At 37.2% G+C, this 24,961-nt stretch overlaps 1 protein-coding gene across 1 annotated transcript in view; it reads left to right on the top strand.

The window, feature by feature from the left end:
- Positions 1-24,961, top strand: part of ZSWIM6 (zinc finger SWIM-type containing 6) — a 198,894-nt gene that overhangs the window by 105,574 nt on the left and 68,359 nt on the right. The window contains exon 3 of the mRNA XM_040493311.1: positions 19,315-19,671. Coding sequence (XP_040349245.1) covers positions 19,315-19,671 — 357 coding nt within the window. The remainder of the gene's footprint in view (positions 1-19,314; positions 19,672-24,961) is intronic.

Genomic DNA, 24,961 nt, shown 5'->3' with positions numbered 1-24,961 from the left:
CAGAGTTAGCACTTTTTGATTATACTTTTGGTATCTTACAGAGTTAGCACTTTTTGATTATACTTTTGGTATCTTATAGCTCAGTCTTGTCATAATGGTAGATTTTGGCCAGTCCCCTCTTTGGGAAATACTATATTTAGCCAATGGTATTGAGCCTAGGGCCACTTTAGTGTTATAAATTTAGAATAAGCCTACTGTTTTTATTATAATTGGCTGTGGAAATAATTAAAAAGTTAAAGGAAGTACGTTTATCTTGATTTTTTTAATGCTGTATTTTATACCTAGGAGTGATAGCTAACTTGTGGCATTTACTCTAGGAATCTACAAAAATATCCTAATATTTAATTTTGTGAGCATTTTATGAATAACTTGTGGCTTTTGGAAAATTGATGCATAAAATACTTCAAAATCTGAAGATATTTTAAAGTTTACTTACTCATTGAGGGGGAGAGAGAGAGAGCGCGCGCATTGTCACGAGTTAGGGAAGAGGAGAGAGAGAAGGGGAGAGAGAGAGAATCCCAAGCAGGCCCTGTCAGTGTGGAGCCTGATGTGAGGCTTGAACTCCTGAATCGTGAGATCATGACCTGAGCCAGTGTAGTGTGTAGCATGTTGACTGGCTGATAATTCTGAATTGCATATTTGAGAGTTGGTAGGACAGAACTGAAGAGTTATCCCAAGAAAAAGGAATTTGTAACTATGTATGGTTAAAATGTTAAGTGGACTTACTGTGGTAAGTACCACAGTATTTATATGTAGTACTTACTTGTAGTACCTACAAACACCGAATCGGTATGTTGTATACCTACACCTGAAACTGATACAATATATGTCACTTACACCTCAATAAAAAAAGAAAAACTCAGATTTGATTGTAGTCCATTCATTTTTCACAGCTGTATTGTATTATACTATAGGAGTATGTCACAACTTAGTCTGCTGCTGATGGATATTTGAGTTGCCAGTTTTATAACAAAGCTGCTTTGAACATTATTTCGTGACTCTGACTTACAAATGGGCTCGTATTTCTTCAGAGTCTTCCTTCCTACCCTTTCTCTTGGCATGACAATCCTCTTAATCTTTAAATTGAAATACTAAGAATCTCTATATTAAAGTGGCCCAAATGATCTTTGTGGTTTAGATATTTGTGACCTGTTTGCCAGGGTCTCAGTAACCATACTAAGTAACCATACCAAGGTTTTTTTTTTTTTTTTTTTTTTTTTTTTGAAATAAGTTGAGATTTACAGAAAATTGTAAAGATAGCAGAGTTCCCATTTGCCACTTACCCAGTCTTCCTTAAAGTTAATATATAACCCTGCTATGTTAATCAGAACTAAGAAATTAACATTGGTACAGTACTATTAAAGTACAGACTTCATTCAGATTTTTCCAGCATTTCTACTAATGTCTTTTTCCTTTTTGAGTATCCATTCCAGGCTACCATAATGCTTTTAGTCATCGTGTTTCCTTCATCTCCCCTAATCTTTGACAGTTCATTGGTCTTTCCTTATCTTTTGAAGAGTACTGGGCAGGTAGTTTTGTAGAATATCCCTCAATTTGTGTTGTCTGAAGCTTTTCTCATGATGAGATAGAGGTTGTGCATTTTTCAAAAGGATAGCAGAGAAATAATAGTGTTATACACTTCTCATTGCATCACTTTAGATATCCCCCTGAACAGTGTGAGGAGTTGGGGGGGGATACGTTGATATCCCCCTGAACAATGTGACTTACTATTGGTTATGCTGACCTTTGTCACTTGCTTAAGGTGATATCTGACTAATTTGTCCACTCTAAAAAGCCACAGTTTTTTGTTTTGTTTCGTTTTGTTTTTGCTTTTCATTAGAAAGGAGTCACATAAAGTCCAGGCCACATTCAAGTGGAAGAGAGTTAAGCTTCACTGCCTGGAGGGAGGAATATCAAAGATTTTGTGGATAGGTGCTAAAACCACCACAGTTACCTGTCTGGAGGGGAGCTACTTTGAGGCTATCCAAATATTTTGTTTCTTTTTAACGCTTTCCCCACTAATTTTACTATTGTCAGTGTATCTTGCACCAGATATTACTGGGGTTTTCTAATGATGGTTTTTATTTCTTTCAGTCTTTCAACATTATTAGTTGGAATTCTTCTAAAAGGAAGATGTGTGTCCTTTCATTAATTAAATTAATTCAGTAATTTTTATCAGTATACTTACTTTTTGAGTTATGTAATACTATAAAGTTATTTTATTTTGTTGCTCAAATAGTCACAGCCTGGCTAAGTGGACTCTTTCAGGATGTGACAGTTCCCTCAAATTTTTTTTAAGCATTTCATTTCTGACACTATTAGTATTTTCTTTATCTCAGATGTAGAATAAGCTGTTTTCCCAAGAAGTTTTGGTTCCTTTTGTTGGAGAATGGTATTTAGAAACCAAGATCTGGGTTTAACAATCATAGAGCTTTCTTATGTTAGACTTAATGTATGTTTATCTTAAAAATAATTTTTTTCCTGAGACAAAAGTGAGATTTATATGGTGACAGGTAGAAGAGTTAACTCTTATTACTATTGGCAGTAGTGGTTAAAGCAATCAGACATTATACCACATATTTCTAGTAATGAATGAAAAATATCTTTAGAATTTACCTTTTTGAGCTCATGGCACTTTTATGGAAAACTTGAAAAGTAATGTATTCAGTTTCTCTGTTATTTTCTATCTGGGATATAATTGAGAACAAACAAGGACAAATGGTGGGCTTTTGAAGCTACCAGTCTAAATCCACCAATATCCCCAGACTGCAGCTTAAGCGCTTAACACACAAAAGAAAACCTCAGGCCTCTATTCAGATGTCATTTACTCTTATTTATACACAGGTCTACAGACGATGGTTATCTAGTTTCCAAACTCCTAGAGGATGTAAACCAGCATTTTAGAAGAAGGATAGGGGATGTAAGTATTAAGTAAAATGTCAGCATGAGAAGGGGCAAGGGAGGAGAGAGAAAAAGAAGCAGACCAGGCTCTCAGCCAGCAGGGCAGTACCTTTTAGCTCTTCAAGTCTTCAGCTAAAGGGCTAGTAACCGGGCTGAGTGAGGCCTTGAGGGCATTACTGGGAAGACATAGTGTAGTGAATGTTGTTCTAATGATGACCTTGAATTGTCAAGCAAGTGTTAAATTAGATTTTTTGGATGCTGTTTAGGAAGTTATGAAGTATTGATAAATTTTTGATAGATTTTCATCAACCTGATAAAAATGAAAATCTTTGGTTTTTCCAGCTGAACCTTTGGTTCTGAAGAATTAAGAGCCAGAGTTTTGGAGCATACAGAACTGCTGTTTTAGTGAGGTGATGATCATGAAAACTGGATTCTTGTTTGATTATGCTAGTTTCATCTTCTCTTAAGGTATCAACTTTTCATTTCTGATTTTCTCCTTTAAACATAACAGTATGTCATTAGGTATGGCTGTCATTTTTATATTAGGAGAATTCAGTTTCTCAGTAGGGTTTAATGTATCAGAGGCATTCTCAAAAATAATGTGTAAATATAATTCTTATATCTTTATTTAGGGGGAAAACCCCCAACATTTGTTTGAGGAAGAATCATCAAAGAGAATGAATTAGGATTCTTCAGTGTTTTGGAACTTCTAAAATATTAAGCCTAATGTTTCTCTGGCCTGCCTAGATTTTTCATTTTCTTATTTAATAAAATGCTGAAATTTGATATGTGTGTAAAAAACAGAAAAAGTCAACTTAGATTTGTGCTCCTTGTAGTCTTGTAGAGCTGTTTCCAAAGGGAAAAAAAACTATTTTAGGCTCAGGGTAACTGCAGACAATCCCTAATTAGTTTATAAATGGTCCAGGTGGAGTTTGGAGTTGCTGGGGAGTATCACTGCCCCAGAGAAGATTCTCTTAGCCTTTTCAAAATGGAGGGAGGAATAAGGGAATGAAGCAAGGTACAAATGTGTTTACCAAAGGTTGAAAGTGTGTAAAGAATTTGAAAGAACGAATGCTAGGAGAGGGAGAGAAATGAAAGAGGAGAACGACCAGGTAGACTAGTAAAAGATACTGCTGTGGCTCTCATTTATCATTTATCATGTCTTTACTTCTTCCATATTTTGTGGTCCTAACATTTATTTGTAGGTTTCTGAAGCAGGGACATAGATTTCTGTTGGGCATGAGACGCTTCTGACTAACTTTTTACATAAAAGGGGCAAATTTTATTTCAACCTTAAATAGCAGAATTCATACTCTACCAGAGAAATTAATTTGAATTATGATGAAACATTTGTTTAGCTAATGTATTTGATTTACAAATGTAGGGCCATTTGCCTTTTCCTCGGAATTTGAAAACTACCACGTAGTTCATTCCTCAGGTGTTTTGTTTTTGTTTTACCTTGTGGAGCTTTCTTTGACAATATATATCCAATATATTTGTATTTTAGGCAATTAAAGTAGCTTTTTATAAAAAATATTAATTCCGTTCGATTAAACAACTAGACCACATGTCTTTGGTCTCTTAGCTGTTGAAGTACTGCATTTTTGTCTGCATTTAATCTATATGTCGTTTGAGTTTTATGATGCCTTGGATCATATACATGATGTGTGTTATTCCTCATTATTTTTCCCCTTTAACTCCCGTTAAGAATCTGTTGTAGATTTATTCTTGTTTCATCATTTCATGCCGAGTATTACGTGGGCTATATTTAAATTTAAAGTCCCCTATTCTCATGAATGGACAAAATAGCCTCTTGAGCCTGGGTAAGTTGGTTGCCTCCAGGTATATGGATACTTGCATAGGTGTTCCAGTTGCTTCTAAATGTCTAAATTCTTTAGAAAAGTCCTTGTAAGTCCATTGTAAACCAAAGAAAAAAGTAACTTGAGGCACAAGTCTGGATTTTCATTAGTTATTTTGAATCTGAGTATATATGTTTGGGTTGTTTTTCACTCAGAAACTAAAGTTTAGAATTTGAGGGTCTGTGGGGAGATCTACAAGGATGCCCTTAAACTAAATAAATGAAGATAACAGATCTTGAACTCTGAAATACTCTGCATAGTTTTGTGCATATTTGGGGGAAACATACATTGCCCTTTTTCAGATTCTCAGAGGATCAGTAACTGTTCCCTTCCCCCCTCCCCCCAAAAAAGACAGTAGGGACCATTGATCTAGTCCTTCAGCCTCTTTTTGCAGATATGAAAATGAGGCCAGTGACTGAAGGTCAAATAGCTAATTAGTAGCAGAGCTGGGATTAAAACTCCAGTCGCTCTCCCAGGTCACTTCTTATTCCATTATACTGACAATCCTTAGACACATTATTTTGATTCTGAACCACATTAATCCACTGTATACATAATTGCTACTTAATTAGTACTCTTTAAGATTTGAAGCCATTTGCATTTACATTTTCTGTTTAGAATGAATGGTATTCAAAAATTTGGTGCAGGAGTTCTGTTACCTATTTAAAATTCTTATTATTTTTAATCCTGAAGTTTGGATTATTATTCATAAAGTTTCAGTTAACAGTTACTTGATGTTGAAAGAAAATTGTGGTTAGAGCTCCTGGCCAGTACCTGTACTTTTCTGATTCTTTCTAGAATGTTAACCAATACCCTGTCCAATAGAAATGTTCTCCAGTCTAAAATGGAATATACCTGTTCGTTTACCTTATAAAAACTTTGTTTTCAGAAGCAATAAATACAACCAAGTTGTTATTTAAAATAGTGTATATTTATTATTAGTGGCGCTTTTGCAAGATCTTGAAAAAGTCATGCATAAACAGGGTAATTATCTATAGTAAGAGTTTAATTCTAACTACTTCACATATGTTTCCTGTGTGAGGCACATACAATCATTTGTTTTCAGACTTTGCTATCTTGCAGCTTCTCACACTAGAGCAATTTGGTATAGAGCATTCAGATTTTTTTTAATCGCTCTACAAAAAATTTTTTTACTTTTTCATTCATTTATTTGTTCACTCAAATACTGAGTGCATGTCCTGTGCAGGCACTGTTCTACATACTTCTGAGTGCCATCAGCATCTTAACAGTCCTTCTTTCATAGGACACCATGTACTGTTCCTTTGTATTATGGAATAAACTCTAATACAGAATTTGCATGTTAAGACTCTTTCAGGTCCTCTCTCAAACAGATGTTTGAGCTTTGCCACTCATGTTTCTAGGATTTGGAGGTAAAATATCATAAACGCTTTTCTTAACCATTTTGGGTTGACAGTGTTTAGTATTCTGGTTAATTGAATATTAATAGGTATTTCTAGTTGAGAGAATGCCAGATGAACTTTTAAGTGTAATTGTGTACATAACAACATTGGTGTGCTTTCTTTTGTATTGTGTTGTAAGAAGACTGGCTTTCAACGATAGGCTTACTTTTCCCCATAAATGAATGGTTCTTTAATAGTAGAAGGGGAATATTGGTGATGATGAGGCTTCTCCAACCTTTAAGCCACTCATGTCTGAGTTGGCTTAAACTCCTGGAGAAAAAGTAACAAAAGCCTGTCAGTTGGCTTGTTCTGATTTATGATTCTAAACTCTCAGTTGAGCCTGTAGTTTAAGCAACCCTATTGCTCATCTTGAACTAAATACATTTTTTAATTTTCCTATAGCTGTTCTAGACCTTGTACTACCATTCTTCTTTAAGAAATGTGGCATTTCTAATTTTTTAAGAATATTTATTTATTTTTGAGGGAGAGAAAGAGTGTGAGCGGGCAAGGGGCAGAGAGAGAGGGAGACACAGAATCTGAAGCAGACTCCAGCCTCTGCTCTGTCAGCACAGAGCCTGACGTGGGGCTTGAACTCACAGACTGCGAGATCATAACTTGAGCTGAAGTTGGACGCTTAACCAGCTGAGCCACCCAGGCACTCCACTACCATTCTTCTTTAAAGTCCTAGTAAATAAAGTTCAGTAGGACTCCATGTACTGTTTAAGTTCTTAGAGCTCTTATTCTGAATGAGCTACATTCTCAATCTCTAAAAGGGTGGTGCTGGATGCAACTTAATAGAAATTTCTCTGACATAAGGGAACACCTCCCCAAACCCCCACCCTTTGATACCTTTTAACATATATAACACAGTTTGGGAAATGTCGGTCTGTTCTTCTTATGTATTTCTGAATTCAACCCTGATCTGACTTCATAGGTGTAAATTGCCCAATAATCCAGTGATTTCTCAGAACTGGAGCCCATGTGTTATTCACGGATACTTCTCTGGAGACTTGTACATTGCCTGTTACCAAGTTAGGGGATTAGGGAAGTGTTGTTGAATGGTGTAGCCCCTCATGTTCTTAATTAATGGATGGGAAGGGAAAGAATACTACTGCCCTTTTGGTGGTAAAGACAGACAAGATGATCTAATCCATTTTTTTCATTTAATTTTAAATTTTTTTTTTCAACGTTTATTTATTTTTGGGACAGAGAGAGACAGAGCATGAATGGGGGAGGGGCAGAGAGGGAGGGAGACACAGAATCGGAAACAGGCTCCAGGCTCTGAGCCATCAGCCCAGAGCCCGACGCGGGGCTCGAACTCACGAACCGTGAGATCGTGACCTGGCTGAAGTCGGACGCTTAACCGACTGCGCCACCCAGGCGCCCCCATTTTTTTCATTTAATTTTTAATGGGCTTTCGTGTTTTTATATTCTATATTGTATACATTTTGCATAGATAAACTTTACCTGTATTTATACAATCTGAGATTTTTAAGATTAGATTTTGATTTTAGATCTAGAACACAAAAAGCTATTATGCCTTAAGAATATCAGTTTATAGGCAGATGGTTAAAAATTATGTAGTTATTGTTTACTTTTATATTGAATTTCGAAGTTTTAAAAAATTCTCCCACACGCTAGTGACATATATACATAGATGCAACAATAGTGGTATTTATCCTTTTTATTGCTCCTTCCCTGAGCCATAACTTCTAAGTCCTTTGAGAAGACCATTGCTTCAACTTTGTGGCAGCCAGGGTAAGTCAAAGGTCTTGGGTTGAGTGAGTGTGACAGCTACCATCCTTCATCTTGCCGTGGGTACTCTCCATTACTGCTGCCAACCTTCCTAATTTTCTAGAAATCATCTAACATCTGTTTTCCTTATTTAATACACGAGAAAAGAAGAAAGAACAAGAAATAGATTTGAAGCAACTTGCCCATGGGACTGACATTAGCTAATGGCTGAAATTAGAACCAGGAGCCCAGTCTCTCTGCCTTGTTTACCTTGGGTGCTGAAGTCCATCTTCTTCTTTGGAAAGTGGCTGAGCCACGAGGAAGGCTGAGCATCCATGGGTTAAGGAGAACCTGGGAGTGTCCTGTTGGTAAAGTAGGCTGGGCCAGGTAGTAGGGCAAAGCTTGACTGATGATCACTGTCACTGTTTACACTTGGTGTGTGGTCATTACCAGGCACCCAGAACATGTTTTGGGCATCCTTTATATGGCAGATTCTTTCCTCAGGAAGACTTTAAGCACCTTTGCAATTTTACTGAGAGCACTTTTTTTTAATCTCTTAAGTAATTCGTCTTCACCGTAGAAATTTTAGAAAAAACACTTCCTCCACACCAACCAAAACAAGGGAAGAAAATCATCTGTAATTACACTGGGCCAAGATAGGAATGGGAATATCTTAATAAATTTCATTTACATTTTGAACGGGTGACCAGTCCGTCTCTTTGCTTCTCATTTATCACTATGTACTTAAGAAAAAAAACAAACCACTTAGCCAAGGTGTAAATGCATCTGCTCACTGTTCTTAAAGACACACACATGGAGCAGAAAGGATTTTCTTCTCAGCTGGATCTCTACATACAGGGAAATAATAATACTTACAGCTCTGGCAGGGCTAGTGTTTCTTAGGATTCTTTTAAGAGGGCATAAGTTCTAACTTCACTCTGCTTGTCAGGCCATAAATTACCGGGAATGAAAAGCTGTGGTCACTTTTTCTTTCACAATAAGAATTGCAAGATTCCTTACGGTTGCATCCAACTTTGAATTAGTCTCTAGCTCAATGACAAGATGGACTTGAGCTGTGAAAATAATTTTATATACAGTGACACAGAAGGCAAACATTATAAGTAAAAAAGGTGTTTTACATTTTAGAAGAGAGATCTTCAAAGATAGGATTGGAAAATTACTCACTGAAACTAGAAGTTACTTTCAGACAAAATTAATACGTCTTCTAATTTTTCTTCTTTTCTCTACTGTTTGGAATCAAATCACATTTTAAGAATGTCCTATGTAAAATGTGGACAGTTTGAAAAAAATTATAGCAGTTCCATTAATTTGGAAATATGAGTATATTAGAATTACTACAGTGACAACAAACCTTTGCACGTTATTGTAATGGAAATGCTAGCATGCTCCTGGAAGCTTGGCATTTCCAACAGCTTGTATACTCGCCAAAGGGCTAGGGTTTTTTTACACTTGTTGGGAATGCCAAGCTTCCAAGAGCATTACATTTCTATTACAGTGCTGATGATAGCAGGCATTCCATAAAAGGAATCCTTGTGGTGGTTAACGTACATTGTCAGTTCTACCACTTAGAGCAGTCCTGGAAGGTAAGGTATTATTAATCCCTTTTAATAAGAAAATCAAGGCTAAATTGCTTGTCTAAAATTGTTTAACAGAAATGTGTTGGAATTGGAAGGAAATTATGAAGTCCTACTTCACCTTTTGTTTTCCTGTATGTTCTGTTGCCTCTGACTTTTTCTTATTGAGTATACTTTCCTGTAGGCCAAAAATATGTTACTAAAATAGTTGCCAGTTTTTTTCTCATTAATTGGATTGTTTTACATTAAAAATGTGTTTTATTAATGTTTTATTTATTTTTGAGAGAGAGGGAGAGAGAGTGCACACGCACGCGCACACCGGTGGGGGAGGAGAAGAGAGTAAGGAAGACACAGAATCTGAAGCAGGCTCCAGGCTCTGAGCTGTCAGCATAGAGCCCAACGCAGGGCCCGAACCCATGAATTGTGAGATCATGACCTGAGCTGAAGTCTACACTTAATGGAAAGAGCCACCCAGGTCCCCCAGATGGATTGTTTTGAATTCACAAAGAGCCATCAATTATGATGAATCCATGGGACACTGTGAAACAATCTCTCTGTAAAAGTAAATACTCTCTGATTGATTTCTAATTTTTATGTTTTAATTATGATTTTGAATGAAGGTTTTACTTAAAAAATTATGAATATTGTGGAATTTTTTTCATTTTTTTTTCTTAATGGTGAGACCATTTAAATATTCCATACCTGTCTTCTTGGAATGAGGAGCATGTAGTCTACATAGTAAGCTAGAAATTGTTTACATTCTTTATATCACAAGCTATATATTCTTTTCTGTTCTCTTTACTGTGTTCACTTAAGTATATTTTTGACTAGAAAAGACTTGTTTAAGCTTTAATTCTAATCATCATGGTTATTGGTTCTCTGGACCACTAGCAGCAGCAGCATCACTTGGGATGGTGAAACGGGCCCAGCCGTCTTGTTGTATAATGAGTTTGCCAGGTGATTCTGATGCACATTCCAGTTTGAGAAGCACGATTTTGTGTGTTCCCTTAACATACAACCTAAGCCTAAGAGGATTTGTGCATTCTTTCACCTAACAAATGCTTCTTGAGTGTTTCCTTTAGGATAGTCCTCTGTGATGGAAATACAGCAGATATCTGCTGTCTTAGATGGTGTCACAGACCTCTGTGTCTCGCTTAACTCAGTGTAAGGGGAGAGTGGACTCCCAAGTTTATAGTATCCTGGGCTTGAGACCAAAGCTTTTATTTTTTCTATTTGTGACTTCTACAGGACAGGTCATGCATTGCTTGGAAGAGCCCCATCACTTCCTTCGTTTGACAGTTACAAGGGCCTGGCCTGTTACAGGAGCTGTGTTGGATCTTTGGGCTACAGAGATGAAAGACATTGCCCTGCCTCCAAAGGTCCTAAACCTTAACACTGTTTACTGTCTATATCTATTAATTTGCCTCCCTTCATCCTTTTAAACCACTAATGTGTTGGCATGGAGAGATTGTACTTGTGCAAATTTATCATTTGGAATATAGAGACCCATGTTCCTAATAGTCCTACAGAGCCCTATCTAATCCAAAGTGTGTTCTATCACTGCAACTCAGAGAGAACCTCAGTTTGTAAAAAGGGGAGGATGATTATAACCCACTTTGCAGGATGGTTGTGAGATGTAAGTGTATCAGATTCTAGTCCTTAGGCATTAGGAATTGGTGAGGGCCAAGATGTGTGGGCTCATGTTGGGATTGAGGGCTCAGGCTGGAACTTCAGGGTGTGGTTGGAGGGTTTTGATCACTGAAGCCTGCAATCTCCCCTCTTTGGTCTGAGCAGACTTTTCTCCTTACCTCTTGGCTCTGGTAAACAGCATTAGTGTCTAGAGTTTCCCCTTTCTTTCCGCTTCTAAAGCAAACAGCCAAACATTTCTGAAGGTTGTTTGGCTGTAAGCAACAACAGGAAATAAACAGGTAAAAAGGATTTTCTGTCCCCTCTTGATTTAGGCCTGGACCCTGGGAAGTAAGACAAAGGTGTGTAAAGGTGCTAAGAGTTGGTGTTTGGGCACCAAAGGGCTCTAATAAACTTAATCTGTACTTCAGAAGTTGAGGACCCAGGTGAGAGACTAAGTAGGGGAGGGGAAGAGGAGGAAATACCGAATTGTAGGGGTGCAATGGCAGGGGTATTGAAGACTATGCAGATGGAGCAAGGGAGCCTGGCTGATCTGGCCTTTAAGAAGGGTGGAAGGCTAGAACTCCTTTGCTTGTTAGAAAAGGTTGGCATTTAAGAAAGTGGAACTTAAAAGATTGGGGCAAATAATTTAAATTCCTAAGCACCTTGCAGCTTTACAGATGTGCAAATAAATAAAATTCTGTTAATTTGTTTACGTCCCCCACCATCCCCCTAATTCTCAGGTTCATTGATGGCTGTTTCCCTCACATATGCATGTTAAAAAACAGAACCGCATTCTGGAAAATTATGGTAATGGTGATTGTGGGTAATCCGTAGGTACTTCAAGATTTCAGATGACAGAATGATGTGATTTTTTTTTTTTTTAATCCAATGCATTCCCCTTAAACTAATGTTCCTTCTAAGTGTGTATTGCAGATAGCTAAATTAGTAGATACGTGTCTTTTCTTCAGAAATAATTTTAAATAACTAATGCCATTCATATCTAACACAGGTATTGTGATCATACAGACCCTTTTATGAAATGGTGCAAGAATATGCATTAACTAGAAAATAAACCTGATACTGAACAGAATGCCGCTGGGAACTCTTGGTTGGGCCCATCCAGTGCATGCTCCGTAAATTTTTATGTTGTTTATGTGGTGTGCTGTGGTTTACAGTCTGGTCTTTGCATTAATTTGCCATTGTCTTTCTCTCAAATATTAATGAAGTGTAGGAGTGATTCCATCCCAGACAGACATTTTTAAGGTGAACTTAAAAATAAAGCTTTCCCTTTAAAAAATAATTTTTCTAAGAGACTGAAACTGCTTCATTAGTGATTGCCGGCAAAATCTCCTAATGTCTCCTAAGCTGTTTAAGCTTAGTATTAGAAATTAGGGCTAGAGAATTTAATTAGCCAGCTCAGAGGATGCAGTCTCTTTAATTTAGGATTTCCCTTTGAGAAAATTATGTAGTTGAAGAAGGAATATCATATTTTAGACAAGGTGGTTTTTGAGTTGTTTTGTGTATCCATCTTGGGCTCTTACCGCATCTGTATTACTGATCTAGAAATTGTGCATGATTTGAATTAAAATTTTTTGTTTTCAAATTGATAATTGCAACATGGCCTGTTAGATTGTATACAGTATTTATTAGAGTTAGGAAAGGTGAAAGTTAGGCTTTTGGAGGCAGTGATTAACTCATCTGTTTTACCAAAGGGCACATAATCAAATATTAGTTACTATGCAATTCGCCAATATAATGAGTTTAGTCAACCAGTGAATACTTTGTTATGAGAGTATTAAATGTTGACACTTTTGCATTTTTAGTCTTAGCTTAAAAAATCCAAAAATACCCTCTCATAACCCTTACCACCCTTTCAGCCATAACATTACATTGCCTTGGTTTCTGCCTTTAATTTCCCCAGGGGTTCTTTTTATTTAGGAAAAGGGTGAAAAATGTATTTGTGTAAGTGCTACACCAGTGCTTCTGTTAAATTCTTTTTCAACAAAGAATATGTTACTTGAGCGCCTCATGCACAGGGTGCATATTTTTCTGAAAAGAATGTACCCCGAAAGAAGTAGTTTATAGTGTGTATTTATTTCATGTCTCCCAGTTTATTTTAGCTTAGAAATTTTCTAATGCTTTGAGTTTGTAACGATTTTTCAGTTAACTGAGCATGTACATAGGTACATACATACATACCTACATACATGCATATACATGTATATGTGCAAATATATATGCACAAAGTAGCCACCCTTTAGAAATTCTTTGTATATTTTTTTTTCAACGTTTATTTATTTATTTTTTGGGGGGGACAGAGAGAGACAGAGCATGAAAGGGGGAGGGGCAGAGAGATAGGGAGACACAGAATCGGAAACAGGCTCCAGCCTCCGAGCCATCAGCCCAGAGCCCGACGTGGGGCTCGAACTCATGGACCGCGAGATCGTGACCTGGCTGAAGTCGGACGCTTAACCGACTGCTCCACCCAGGCGCCCCTAGAAATTCTTTGTATATTTTAAAACCGTTGTCTTCCCAGTCTGGTATCATAGGTCTCCTTGTCCCCGTTAAAAATGAAACAGAAATCTAACCTTAGATATGGAAAATCAGTTTTCAAGGAAAGTTCATTGTAGAATGTTAGTGACAGTAAATGTTTGCTTTCTAGAAACTTTATTAATCCTTGTTAATGTGAGATTAATGTAGAGGTTATGAATATGTGTTCATATGTGAGAAATTTGATGTAGTATAAAATACAAGTGGAAATAATGCCATTTAAAAGATGATTTGGTGAAGAAGATTTATCTTTTCCATTTCTTAGCAGTACATTCTAATATCAGTTTTTTGTTTTTCTGATCTCATTCTTAAGGAGTCCTTTGCTAATGAGGATTATGCCTATTGATATTTACTGTTTGAAATTAAACCTGAGAAAAAATAATATATTTATTAAATAACAGTAATAAAGTTATTAACATAAATAGCATGCCTTTATGAAAAAACAACTTTACCACCCCCCCCCCCCAAAAATATATTTTCGTGGAAAAGGTGGCATTGTATTACATTTTTGAAAATCTTTGTAATGTCTGTCTTTATTGGAAGAGATCTGGATTTTCCTGTCCCTATCTTCATTTTGTTGTGATAGCACACATCATGTAGCTTCTGGAAAATTAAATGTGTACACTTGAGAGGGAGAGTTTAAAAGGTCACTAATGCCGAGATGGAATTATGAAAACAATTTTGATCTTGTAGACCCTGTGAAAGGGTCTTAGGGACCCTGGACCACGTTTTGAGGATCACTGCATTTTAACATTTTAGAAATATGTATGACTGCTAAAAAAAAAAAAAAAATCTCTTCCCAATTTTCTGGTTTCTCTGTGTACAAAGTAACCATCGATCACAAAATTAACTGTTTATGTGTTGGTAGAACTTAACAGGAAAGGGGAAAGAAAGCTGGTATATAAGCAAAGGACCCTGAAGGGTTTTGGTTTTGTTGTCGAACAGCAGTGATCCCTTTAGTGTCCTCCAACTCATTTACCTCAAGCATTCTCAGTTGGCCAGGCTTACTTTACAAGCCACCTCTCAAGTGAGAAACACCACCCCCCCACCAGATTTCAGTAGCATAGATTAAAAAAAAAATGTTAGAGATGAAGAAGGGATTGTATCTACCACCCCTCTCCTGTTTCTCCAGCTGGGAGGGTAAGGAAAGGGAAATAAAATTTAACGAGCACTTTTACTATGTGCCAGGTGTTTTACGTATGTTATTTCATTTAAATTCCCAAAACAACCCAAGATGGTATTTCTAGCCCCATTTTGCAAATAGAGCAAGACTCAGAGAGGTTAAATAACATGTCCAGAGCACTCAGCATTTAAGTGACAGAGTCTGATCCCAATCAAAGTGTCTCTATTACTAAAGCCCATACAGCACTGTGCCTTGGTTTGTGCTTTGTTTTTCTTCACTTTCTGCAGGTTGAGAATGTGAATACTAACGTTTTTTGGGGGCTCCCTGATAAAAACATGGTGATGATAAAACAATTTGCCCTGGGAGGTTTGCTTTTATGGGATTAACTATCTTTGACAGATTGTATTTTGTAAAGTCAAATAAATACTTTTATAAGAAAAGGTTTATGTAAGTTTTTTGGTTTTAGTTCTTTGAAAATTAATTGCCCGTGTTTTACTACAGGGTATAGAATTGCCTGCCCCTTTCTTTGTCCTTAGATCTGTCATATAGAACAGTTAGCTATCCCAGAAAGAGAGTTTTTATTTGCTACTCAGTTTGTCATCAAGGTTTGTCAGAACTCCAGAAAGGCAAAGTCCATTCTTAGGAATATTATTTTGTTGCAGGTCACACACTCCCTAAGAGGTAAGATCAGCTTGGGTAGGAGGGAATAAGGGGTGGAGGAAGGATGGCTTATGTAGCTCTCTAGGGATTGCTGAGGGAGTATTCTTAGTTCTCTTGTGGGTGCTCTGGTATGATATAGGACCAACTAACTTAGAGTGTGTTGGAATTTTAAAGGTTTCTCAAATTGGAGATGCCAAAATACATGAGTACACGATCCTGAAGTGAGGTTTGATGGAATTCTTACAAACTGACTCAGTATTGCAGTCTTAAAAAGTACTTATACCAGCTGTCGCGCGTGCGTGCGTGCGTGCGTGCGTGTGTGTGTGTGTGAGATTTTCCTGTATTTAAAAGTAAAGCCATTCCCCTTAGTGACATCAACCATCTCAACCTAAAAGTAAGGGGTGGGGGACCCCCTCCCCAAACAAATAAGCCTCAGAGTATTTAATAGCTGTCACAAAGCTGGTCACATTAGAGGTGCAGCTGACCCGAGGGCAAATAATTTTCTTTGAAAAGGCTAGCAGTATAGGAGAGGAGTCCTTGTGATAGCTGATAGTGGAGAAAAGTAACAAAAAGCCCGCTGAAAAAATGCTGCCACCTGCAGTCGGCTGTTACAAAGAATGTTGCCCCACTCACTTGGTAGCACCAATAGTCAGCTGATTAGGGTGGCAGGATAGAAGTTAGAACATTTAGAAATATTTCTAAGAAAAATGTTTGGAATTTTTAAAGGAGTTGGGGGTACTTGAAAGATAATCTAGACGGGGCGCCTGGGTGGCGCAGTCGGTTAAGCGTCCGACTTCAGCCAGGTCACGATCTCGCGGTCCGTGAGTTCGAGCCCCGCGTCGGGCTCTGGGCTGATGGCTCAGAGCCTGGAGCCTGTTTCTGATTCTGTGTCTCCCTCTCTCTCTGCCCCTTCCCCGTTCATGCTCTCTCTCTGTCCCAAAAAAATAAATAAACGTTAAAAAAAAAATTAAAAAAAAAAAAAAAGAAAGATTATCTAGAATTGCTTAGAAAATGAACATTATTAAACACCTTAATCTTTGATGATATCAGATTAATGAAGTGTTACTCTGTAAGACATATGTATGTTTATGTGCGCTTTCATATATCTCTTGAATTAGATTGTTTTGGAGGCCACAATATTATATGGTTTGCTTTTTAAAAGACTTTGTGAGAATAGTAAATATTTGTTGTAATGAAATTGAATAATAGATGAGTTTTTCCTTCGGCATAATTTAATGATCGCAGCATTCATTCAATACACTTTACTTCCTTCTGACTTGTGCAGCTTTTTGCAAAAAATTGTTTGAGGGGTTCATCACTTTTCTTAATAAGGGCCTCTTCTTTGGTAGTTAAATCATTGTTTTTTGAAGTACCTGTTATGTTATACCCTTACAGATTAAGTAGTGACTAGTCCAACTCTTAGATCCTCAATTATCTTGACTTTTCCTATGATTGGAAAAGTTGTCCAATATCACTGTCATGGAGAGACAAAGATGTTGACTTGATGGACAAGGAGAGCTATGGTGCTGTGAAGCTGAGAGAGATCAATTTTATAAATGGTCAGTTTATGGTAACTATTTTCCCATAGTGATAACCGGTTTCTTTGTATACAACATGTCTGTGAAGGTAGAAAACATTGAGATCTCTTGCACTGAACATACAGAATATACTTCAGGACTTTCAGAATTGTCTCTTATCCATTGGGTTTTTTTCTATCTTAATCTGTGCCTGTCTTGTGGATTTTTAATTACTGTAGGCTTATCGTGCATCTGGTATATAGTAAGGTAAGTTTGTCCTTACTATTCTTCACTTTTGAAGTTCTCTGGGTGTTTACTTTTTCTGTGACTTTTTCCTCATGGGAAAATACATTAAATTAAAAAAAAAAAATAGAAGTATATCTACTATGTATCTTTTCTTTAATTGTATTTTTCAAAAAAAAACTTCTTGACCAAAAGAGGTAAAGGAGACTGGAATATTCATTCTGAAACAGGGATAATATAATCTCTTTGTAAGAAAAACGAAGATTATCATATTACAGTTCTCTAAATTTCTTACCATGAAATTTAGTAGTAACTTGTTTTTTTTAGGGATTGCTCTTTTTAAATTAACTTGGTAAAACTTATTACCACACTTTTCTCTTTCCTTCTATGTTACTAAATATGAATTATTAGGATGAAATTATATTACTCTGAAAGATTTCTTCTAAACTGAATAGTGAGTAGTGTTTCTTCCAGCTCTCTGGCCTGATGATCATCCCTTGGGGGAGACAGTAAGTAGGGTTCAAGTGCCCCATATGTGAATTCTAGGCATTATCTAGTTGTCATTCTCATGTTATATGTCTGTCATCCCTCTCAGATTTCCCAAATGGTAAAGATCTTTCTTTTTGGGCATGAAGACCGTGTCCTGCTTGATGAGTTTTATTCAAGTAGCATAGATAGTGGAAGGCTGAAAGAAAGTCAAAACCTTCATTCTGGATCTTATGTTTCTGTCAAGTACTCAAAATCTTGAGGTAAATTGGTGTCCTGAAAGTTCCCAAAATTATCTCCTTAAGGTTTAGCCCTTACCTCTGAATGTGGTTGTGAGAGAAGGAAGGTGGAACTGAATGGATGTGCCAAAAAGAAATTTGGGGTTAACTTTCCACATACTGATATTTCCACATATGGATAGTGAGAGGAGGTTTTGTCCCCTGGCCAAATAGGCCAGGACCGACTGATGTCAGTGTGGTGGGAGGCAGTTTTCAGTTGGCTGTATGGTTTTCCTAGAGCAATCCAAGGGGGAGTCGTGTGTGTGTGGGGTGAGCGTCTCCTCTCTGGACCATTGTAAGCAGCCACCAAATGACCTCTCGGTCAGGGAGGGTGTGAAGGATTTGTGTGTAGTTCTAAGTTTAAGCTGTAAAGACCTTTCCCCTTGGTGATTCTGTGTGCCTGTGTGTTTGTGTATGTAAGCATGTTTAATAACCTTACTTCTGTACCAGCTCATTGTGAGCTACTTAGACTGCGGTATATATGAGATTTGGTGGGCTTTGAAGATCTACCAATAGGCATTGCTCATAGACATTGCTGTATTGGGGCATATGTTAGGCACGGATTATTAAATTAAAAAAATTATCTGATCACAGTCACCTGGGTGGCTCAGGCGGTTAAGCTTCCGACTTCGGCTCAGGTCATGATCTCATAGTTTGTGAGTTCAAGCCCTGCCCTGCATCAGGCTTTGCACTGCTGGTGTGGAGCCTGTCTGGGATTCTCTCTCCTTCTCTCTGCCCCTCCCGCACTCTCTCTCTTTCTCTCAAGATAAATAAACTTAAAAAAAACCTTAAGGAAAATTTATCTGATCAGTGTCTGTGAACGACCTGCCCCAGAGTTGCATTGTTGGTTAGAAGATGTTAGTGGCTGCCTAGAATAAAGTAGGGAAGGGAAGAATTTGTTGAGCACAAAGCCAAGCTGGCCTTGTTTTGTTTTTTTGTGTCTTTAAAGGAAGAAAACCACTGATCTGGGGATTTGTGTCAGGTATACCACAGGTTCAGAGATGAGTGATTATCGCTTGTTAGTGAGATCTAACAACTTCCTATAGGTGTGATGGTGGTATACTGCAATACATATTTTCATATAGATGTGTAAAATACTTTAGCATGTCTGTCAAGTACCATTGCTTTTTTCCCTATAAAGTGTGAAGAACAGGAGGCGGGAGGATGTTTGCGTGGTCTGAATGTTTTTACTTGAAAATAAAAACTGTCAATATTTTTTTCTCGCTGCCGTCAAGTACTGCCCATTGCAAAGAATTAGAAATACTTCATAGCATCTGAATGCAGCAGCTAACCTCTCTCCTCCCTTTCTATCACATAGGTTTCCACTTGAGTGGCACAGTGACAGAACCTGCAATACAATCGGAGCCAGAAACTGTTTGCAACGTGGCCATCAGCTTTGATCGTTGCAAGATTACCTCAGTGACCTGCAGCTGTGGAAACAAGGACATATTTTATTGTGCTCATGTTGTGGCACTGTCTTTATACCGCATCCGCAAGCCAGATCAGGTCAAACTGCATCTTCCCATTTCAGAGACTCTCTTTCAAATGAATAGAGACCAACTACAAAAGTTTGTACAGTATTTGATCACAGTGCACCACACAGAAGTTTTGCCAACTGCTCAGAAATTAGCAGATGAAATTCTTTCCCAGAATTCAGAAATCAACCAAGTTCATGGTGAGTATAGACATTCATTCTGTAAGATGTCTTTTTTGTATTCTTTTTCATTTATAAATTCCTTTCTTCTGCATAAAAATGAATTAAATGTGAATTTAGGTCTTCAGCATTGTTCTTAGTAGCCAAGAGAGATTTAAAAAATTTTTTATTATTGGGGCGCCTGGGTGGCGCAGTCGGTTAAGCGTCCGACTTCAGCCAGGTCACGATCTCGCGGTCCGTGAGTTCGAGCCCCGCGTCAGGCTCTGGGCTGATGGCTCAGAGCCTGGAGCCTGTTTCCGATTCTGTGTCTCCCTCTCTCTCTGCCCCTCCCCCGTTCATGCTCTGTCTCTCTCTGTCCCCAAAATAAATAAATGTTGAAAAAAAAAATTAAAAAAAAAATTTTTATTATTAAAGTATTGTTGACAGAGGTTTTTAAGTTTAGTTTTGTATCCTGAAACATTTGTTTCAAGTGTTTTGTGCATTCTACTAGATAGCAAACCTTTTGTGCCCAGAAAAATTTCTCAGTTGTTAAAGGTTGACTCCTATGCTTTTACATTTGGTAAAATTTCATCAAATGTTAGATATTGGTTGTGGAAAACACAAGACTTATTTAATTCACCTTTGTCAGCTTTTATCAGTAAATTAACTTGGACGTACTCTGAATTTTCTTCCCCCATTTTCTTTTAAAATATATTTTCCAAGAAAGGACATTTCTGACAGGATGCCTCATATTAAGAAAATTAAATTATTCTTAGAAAAATATTACAACTGGGCTGCCTGGGTGGCTCAGTCGGTTGAGCAGCTCAGGCCATGATGTTGCAGTTCATGGGTTTGAGCCCCGCATCAGGCTCACTACTGCTGTCAGCGCAGAGCCTGCTTTGGATCCTCTGTCGTTGCCGCCCCCCCCCCCGCCGACCCTCTCCTACTTGCGCTCTTTAAAAAATAAACAAATATGTTAAAAAAAACATATTATAACTTGTTCAGAGAGAATTTAGGATATGATTATCACTGTGTAAGAAATCTCAAAAATGGTTTCTTATAAACACATTTATCAGGTGTTTATTTTGTGATTGCAGATATGTTGACTTACAAGAATGTATGTGTAACCTGTCAGAAATACACCCACAACCTATTTCATGGAGTACATTAAAACAGGATAAATAATATGGCTAAGTTATAGGTTGTTATGCTTTAAAAACGTTTAGATGTAATTTTAAAAATATTTAAAAATATATTGAGGAATGTAACACAGTCTTGACTAGGCAACTCTGGGGCCTAACATTTTTGCATTTCTTTAGTTATATTGATTTGAGATACAGGACTCAATCTATTCTTTTAGGTTTCTAAAAAGTCCTTAATTGCTATAGTGAATGTAAATATTTAAGGAAAGGAAGTTTAATATTTATTTCTTGAAAACTTTTAAAATTGTGAGGTAAAACATGTAGGAAAGTGCATAAAATATGAATATGTAGTTTTAATAAAGTGAACCAACAACACAGGTCCCAGAAATAGACTGCTGTCAGCACTTGAGAGGGTTCCATGTGTCCCCTTTCTGTCACAAGCTCCTTTCTCTTCCCCATGGTAACTAACCACTGCCTGGTTTTTATGGTAATCACACCTTGGTGGTTTGTGTTTTGTTGTTGACATCATTAAACACTAGTTGAGTTTTATCTGACTTCTTTCATTGGAATCATGTTTGTAAGATTAATGCATACTGTTTCATGTACCTGTAGTTCATTCATTTTCATTGCTCTCGAGCAGCACTGTCCAAGAGAAATACAATGTGAGCCACTTGTATGGTTTAAAATATTGTAGTAGCCTATTTAAAAAGAAACAAGTAAAATTAATTTTAAAAGTGATTAATCTCAATATTCATAAATATCAAGTCAACAAAAAGCTGATACATTTTACCCTTTTTTTCGTATTTCAGTCTTTGAAATCTGGTGTCTGTTTTATACTTACGGCATACCTTAAACCCCCCATAGTCACAGTGCTGCAAGTGCTTAATAGCCACGTGTGGCTAGTGGTTACCTTATTTACTGGACAGCACAACTCTAGTCTAGCTCTGAGAACATCACCGTTTGTCCATTCCACTGTTGATCGATCTTGTTTTGAATAGAGCTGCTGTGAACATTGTTTTACAAGTCCCCTAGTGCTATAAGATACTTTGAAAATGGTTTTTATGTCAGAGGGACACCCCCATAGCCATACTTCTTCTAGTACTCTCCATATTAGGCTCAGTTTTATTAGAGTGGTATCACAAGGTGTGTAAAGCATTTTACTTGGTAGAGCCTGCCTTTGTTAAATACAATATTGTAAACAACTGTGGCACTGAAGTACCTTTGACGCACCAAAAGACATGCACTCAAGGACTTGTTCAGGTAGGCTTCTTCTTTGTCATACTACCTCCCTCAATCTTACTGCTTTGTGAAAATTCAGGCTAGCTAACAATCATCTCAGATTTCTCAGGAGCCTATCCATGGCTTTTTTATTAAATTGTTCCGTGGAGGCAGAAGAATAGGATATACCATTTCTTCAAACTTGTATGTGTTCTTCAAATTTTTATTTCCTCCCCCCGCCCCCCGAATTTATATAATCCATTAGGGTTACTTTGTTCTCTGAGTTTTAGTTTAACCATAGGTCCACATCAACAATCATTTGTTCTGCATGGGTCTTCCTTGTTTTGAAGAATAGCAGCCCCCAAAGTTTCTTGTCTAAAAGCTTTGAAAATTCATTTTTATGTTCAAATAGTAAGACTAATGAATTAATGTAATGCAGAGCTGGGTGCAAGAAAGTGTTCCTATGATATTTATATTTCTTTCAGAATTTCTAAAATAAGAAGAAAAAGTTTTCCAAGGAAATAGCAAGGGCAGAATGCAGATTAGCTTTAGGCTTAGTGTGATTTTCAAATAACTTGTATGAGAACAGCTTAACTAGAGCAGTGAACTTGAGCAGTTTATCCCACCAGTTTCTTCTTCACTTAATTTATCATCAGATTTGCTCCCAGCCTGGAAATGGGCCAGTTACATGAGCTGCCTTCTTGCCTTCTGTCCTTGTATGATACATGGTAAAGAGAAGACAGGTAGGAAGCAGGCCATGACTTAAAGTGACAAAAGGGGAACCCTGGAGAGTGTTATTTTAACTGTTAGATCGATGCCTTATTAGAGAGTGGGATTAAAAATATTTTGCAGTTATTTGACCACATGATTTCACCTGCCTCCAAACATCTGTACATAAAGCATTCTCCAAACCATTAAAGCAGTGCTTTTTTGTATGGTCTTTTGGGTGTAGTTTTTCTTTGAGTAGAAAGATGTCTTAAACACAAATATTGATAGAGTTAATTTTTCTTTAAGGAAAAGCATCACTTTTACTTGGCCAGATAATAGAGTTGGGATACGATTTAGTTTCAGTTATCTTAATAGGTATCTTAAAGACAAGTTTGGCTTCCAAATCCTTTTTAGAAGAAAGTCATAATTTAAGGAAATACAAACTATGTTGGTAACAGGTTATTCATTTTTCTTAAGAACTTATTTATCCTAATGTTGCTTAAAATTCTATTAGTTGCTTTTCCTTATTATAGTTGACCCTTGAACAACATGGATTTGAACTGCACAGATCCACTTATACCTGTATTTTTCCTGTAAATATATGTATAGCACTATAAGTGTATTTTCTATTACAATTTTCTTAACATTTTGTTCTCTGGCATATTTATGGTAAGGATACAGTATATAATACACATATAAAATACATGTTGATCGACTTTACCTTATTGGTAAGGCTTCTGAAAGTCAGTGGTAGGCTATTAGTAGTTACCTTTTTGTGTAGTCAGACGTTATACATGGATTTTCCACTGTTTGGGGGGTTGACCCCCCAACCCTTGCATTGTTCAAGGGTCACTGTATTTTGGAATATTTTCTTTCTGCAAGAATTTTATCCTGAGGAGTTAAAAGCTTTCTCAAGATGATTTCAGGCATATTATTCCTAACAATTTGCTTTTTAACTTGATATTGCATATTTATAATTGCAGTAGTTTCTAGATGAAGAAACTGAAGAGAATGTGTTAGTATATCCAAGCTCACAGACTGAGCAAAGGTACTTGGAATATAGACTTAGTTATTGTAATAGTTCATTCCTTGTCAGATTTTTTTTCATTTCTTTGTGTTTTCATAACATTCCCCCCCCACACATAATTTTGATTAGATTATAAAACTAACTACTGTATGCTAAATAGTGGCTGTAAGATAGTGATGTTAATGGCCCTCCAAGGAGATTTCCCATATTATACTGCATTTTTTTTTCAGCAAAATTGTTTGCTTTCAGTTTTATATTCTAATAAAACTTTCCAGCTTCCACATTCTTAAAAAAGATGCTGGTGTCTTCGCTAAGTACTTTTTTAAATTTACTGATTTCCAAGTGCTAGTCCTCTCTCTTACTTAACTCAGCCTTTTTGGTCCTTTACGTTTTGTATTAAAGGAGGTGTATTACATAGATTGGTAAATCGTGGTGTAGAGACAGAACATCAGACTTAAAATCTGAAGGCTTAGAGTCCAGTATTGTCTCTATTATGTATGCATTACTTGAGTAACCTTGGGTGAAGCTCATTTTTTCCTCATTTACAGTGGTCATGCTTTTCTCTAACAGCATTGGAAGAATTTTAATAAGGAATACACGTATAATAATAATAATAGAAATATTACTGAGTTTACCTCATGTTTAGTGTATCCAGAAGTTCTCACAGAAGAGGGTAGAAACCAGTTGGGAGGGGGGGTGAATGATATCACAGTTGGAGGTCATCTTACTTTACTCTGACTTTCTGTCATGTATTTCTTCTCCTTCTACTTTCTCACTTGTGCACTTTGTCCTCCCCCCCCCCCCCTTCCTATGAGCTAGCCTGTAGTGGGCACACTACAGCAAAAAGAGGGATAGACTAAGCGGAAGCTGGTATTGGTCTTGGCTGGGAGCAGAGTGTGTATGTGTGTGTGGGGGGTCATTTCAGTGGCCCTTTCACTCCTAGAGCCTGGGCCGTCCCAAAAGTAGGGTAGACTCCTCCCCAATATCACTGTCATGTGCCCAGAGATACCATTTCAGTCAGCTAGAAGCAGAAGGAATATATTCACATGTTAGATGCACTTGACACATGACATCCAAGATCTCTTCCACCTCTGATTCTGTGACTTTGGTGGTGGTATTTCTACAGAGACACAGGAAGCACCTGGTATCATACTGCAAAAGGTGCACCTCCTGTGGTTCTACTGAAGTGTGCGCTTACGTGTTGTTCTTTGATGAGACATTTGAATTTGTTTGAGCA

The sequence above is a fragment of the Herpailurus yagouaroundi genome, unplaced genomic scaffold (assembly GCF_014898765.1).
Source record: "Herpailurus yagouaroundi ecotype Mexico unplaced genomic scaffold, PumYag 29, whole genome shotgun sequence".
Classification (NCBI taxonomy): domain Eukaryota; kingdom Metazoa; phylum Chordata; class Mammalia; order Carnivora; family Felidae; genus Herpailurus; species Herpailurus yagouaroundi.
The sequence above is the reverse complement of the archived record's forward strand: the minus strand, read 5'-3'. Positions and strand labels throughout refer to the sequence as shown.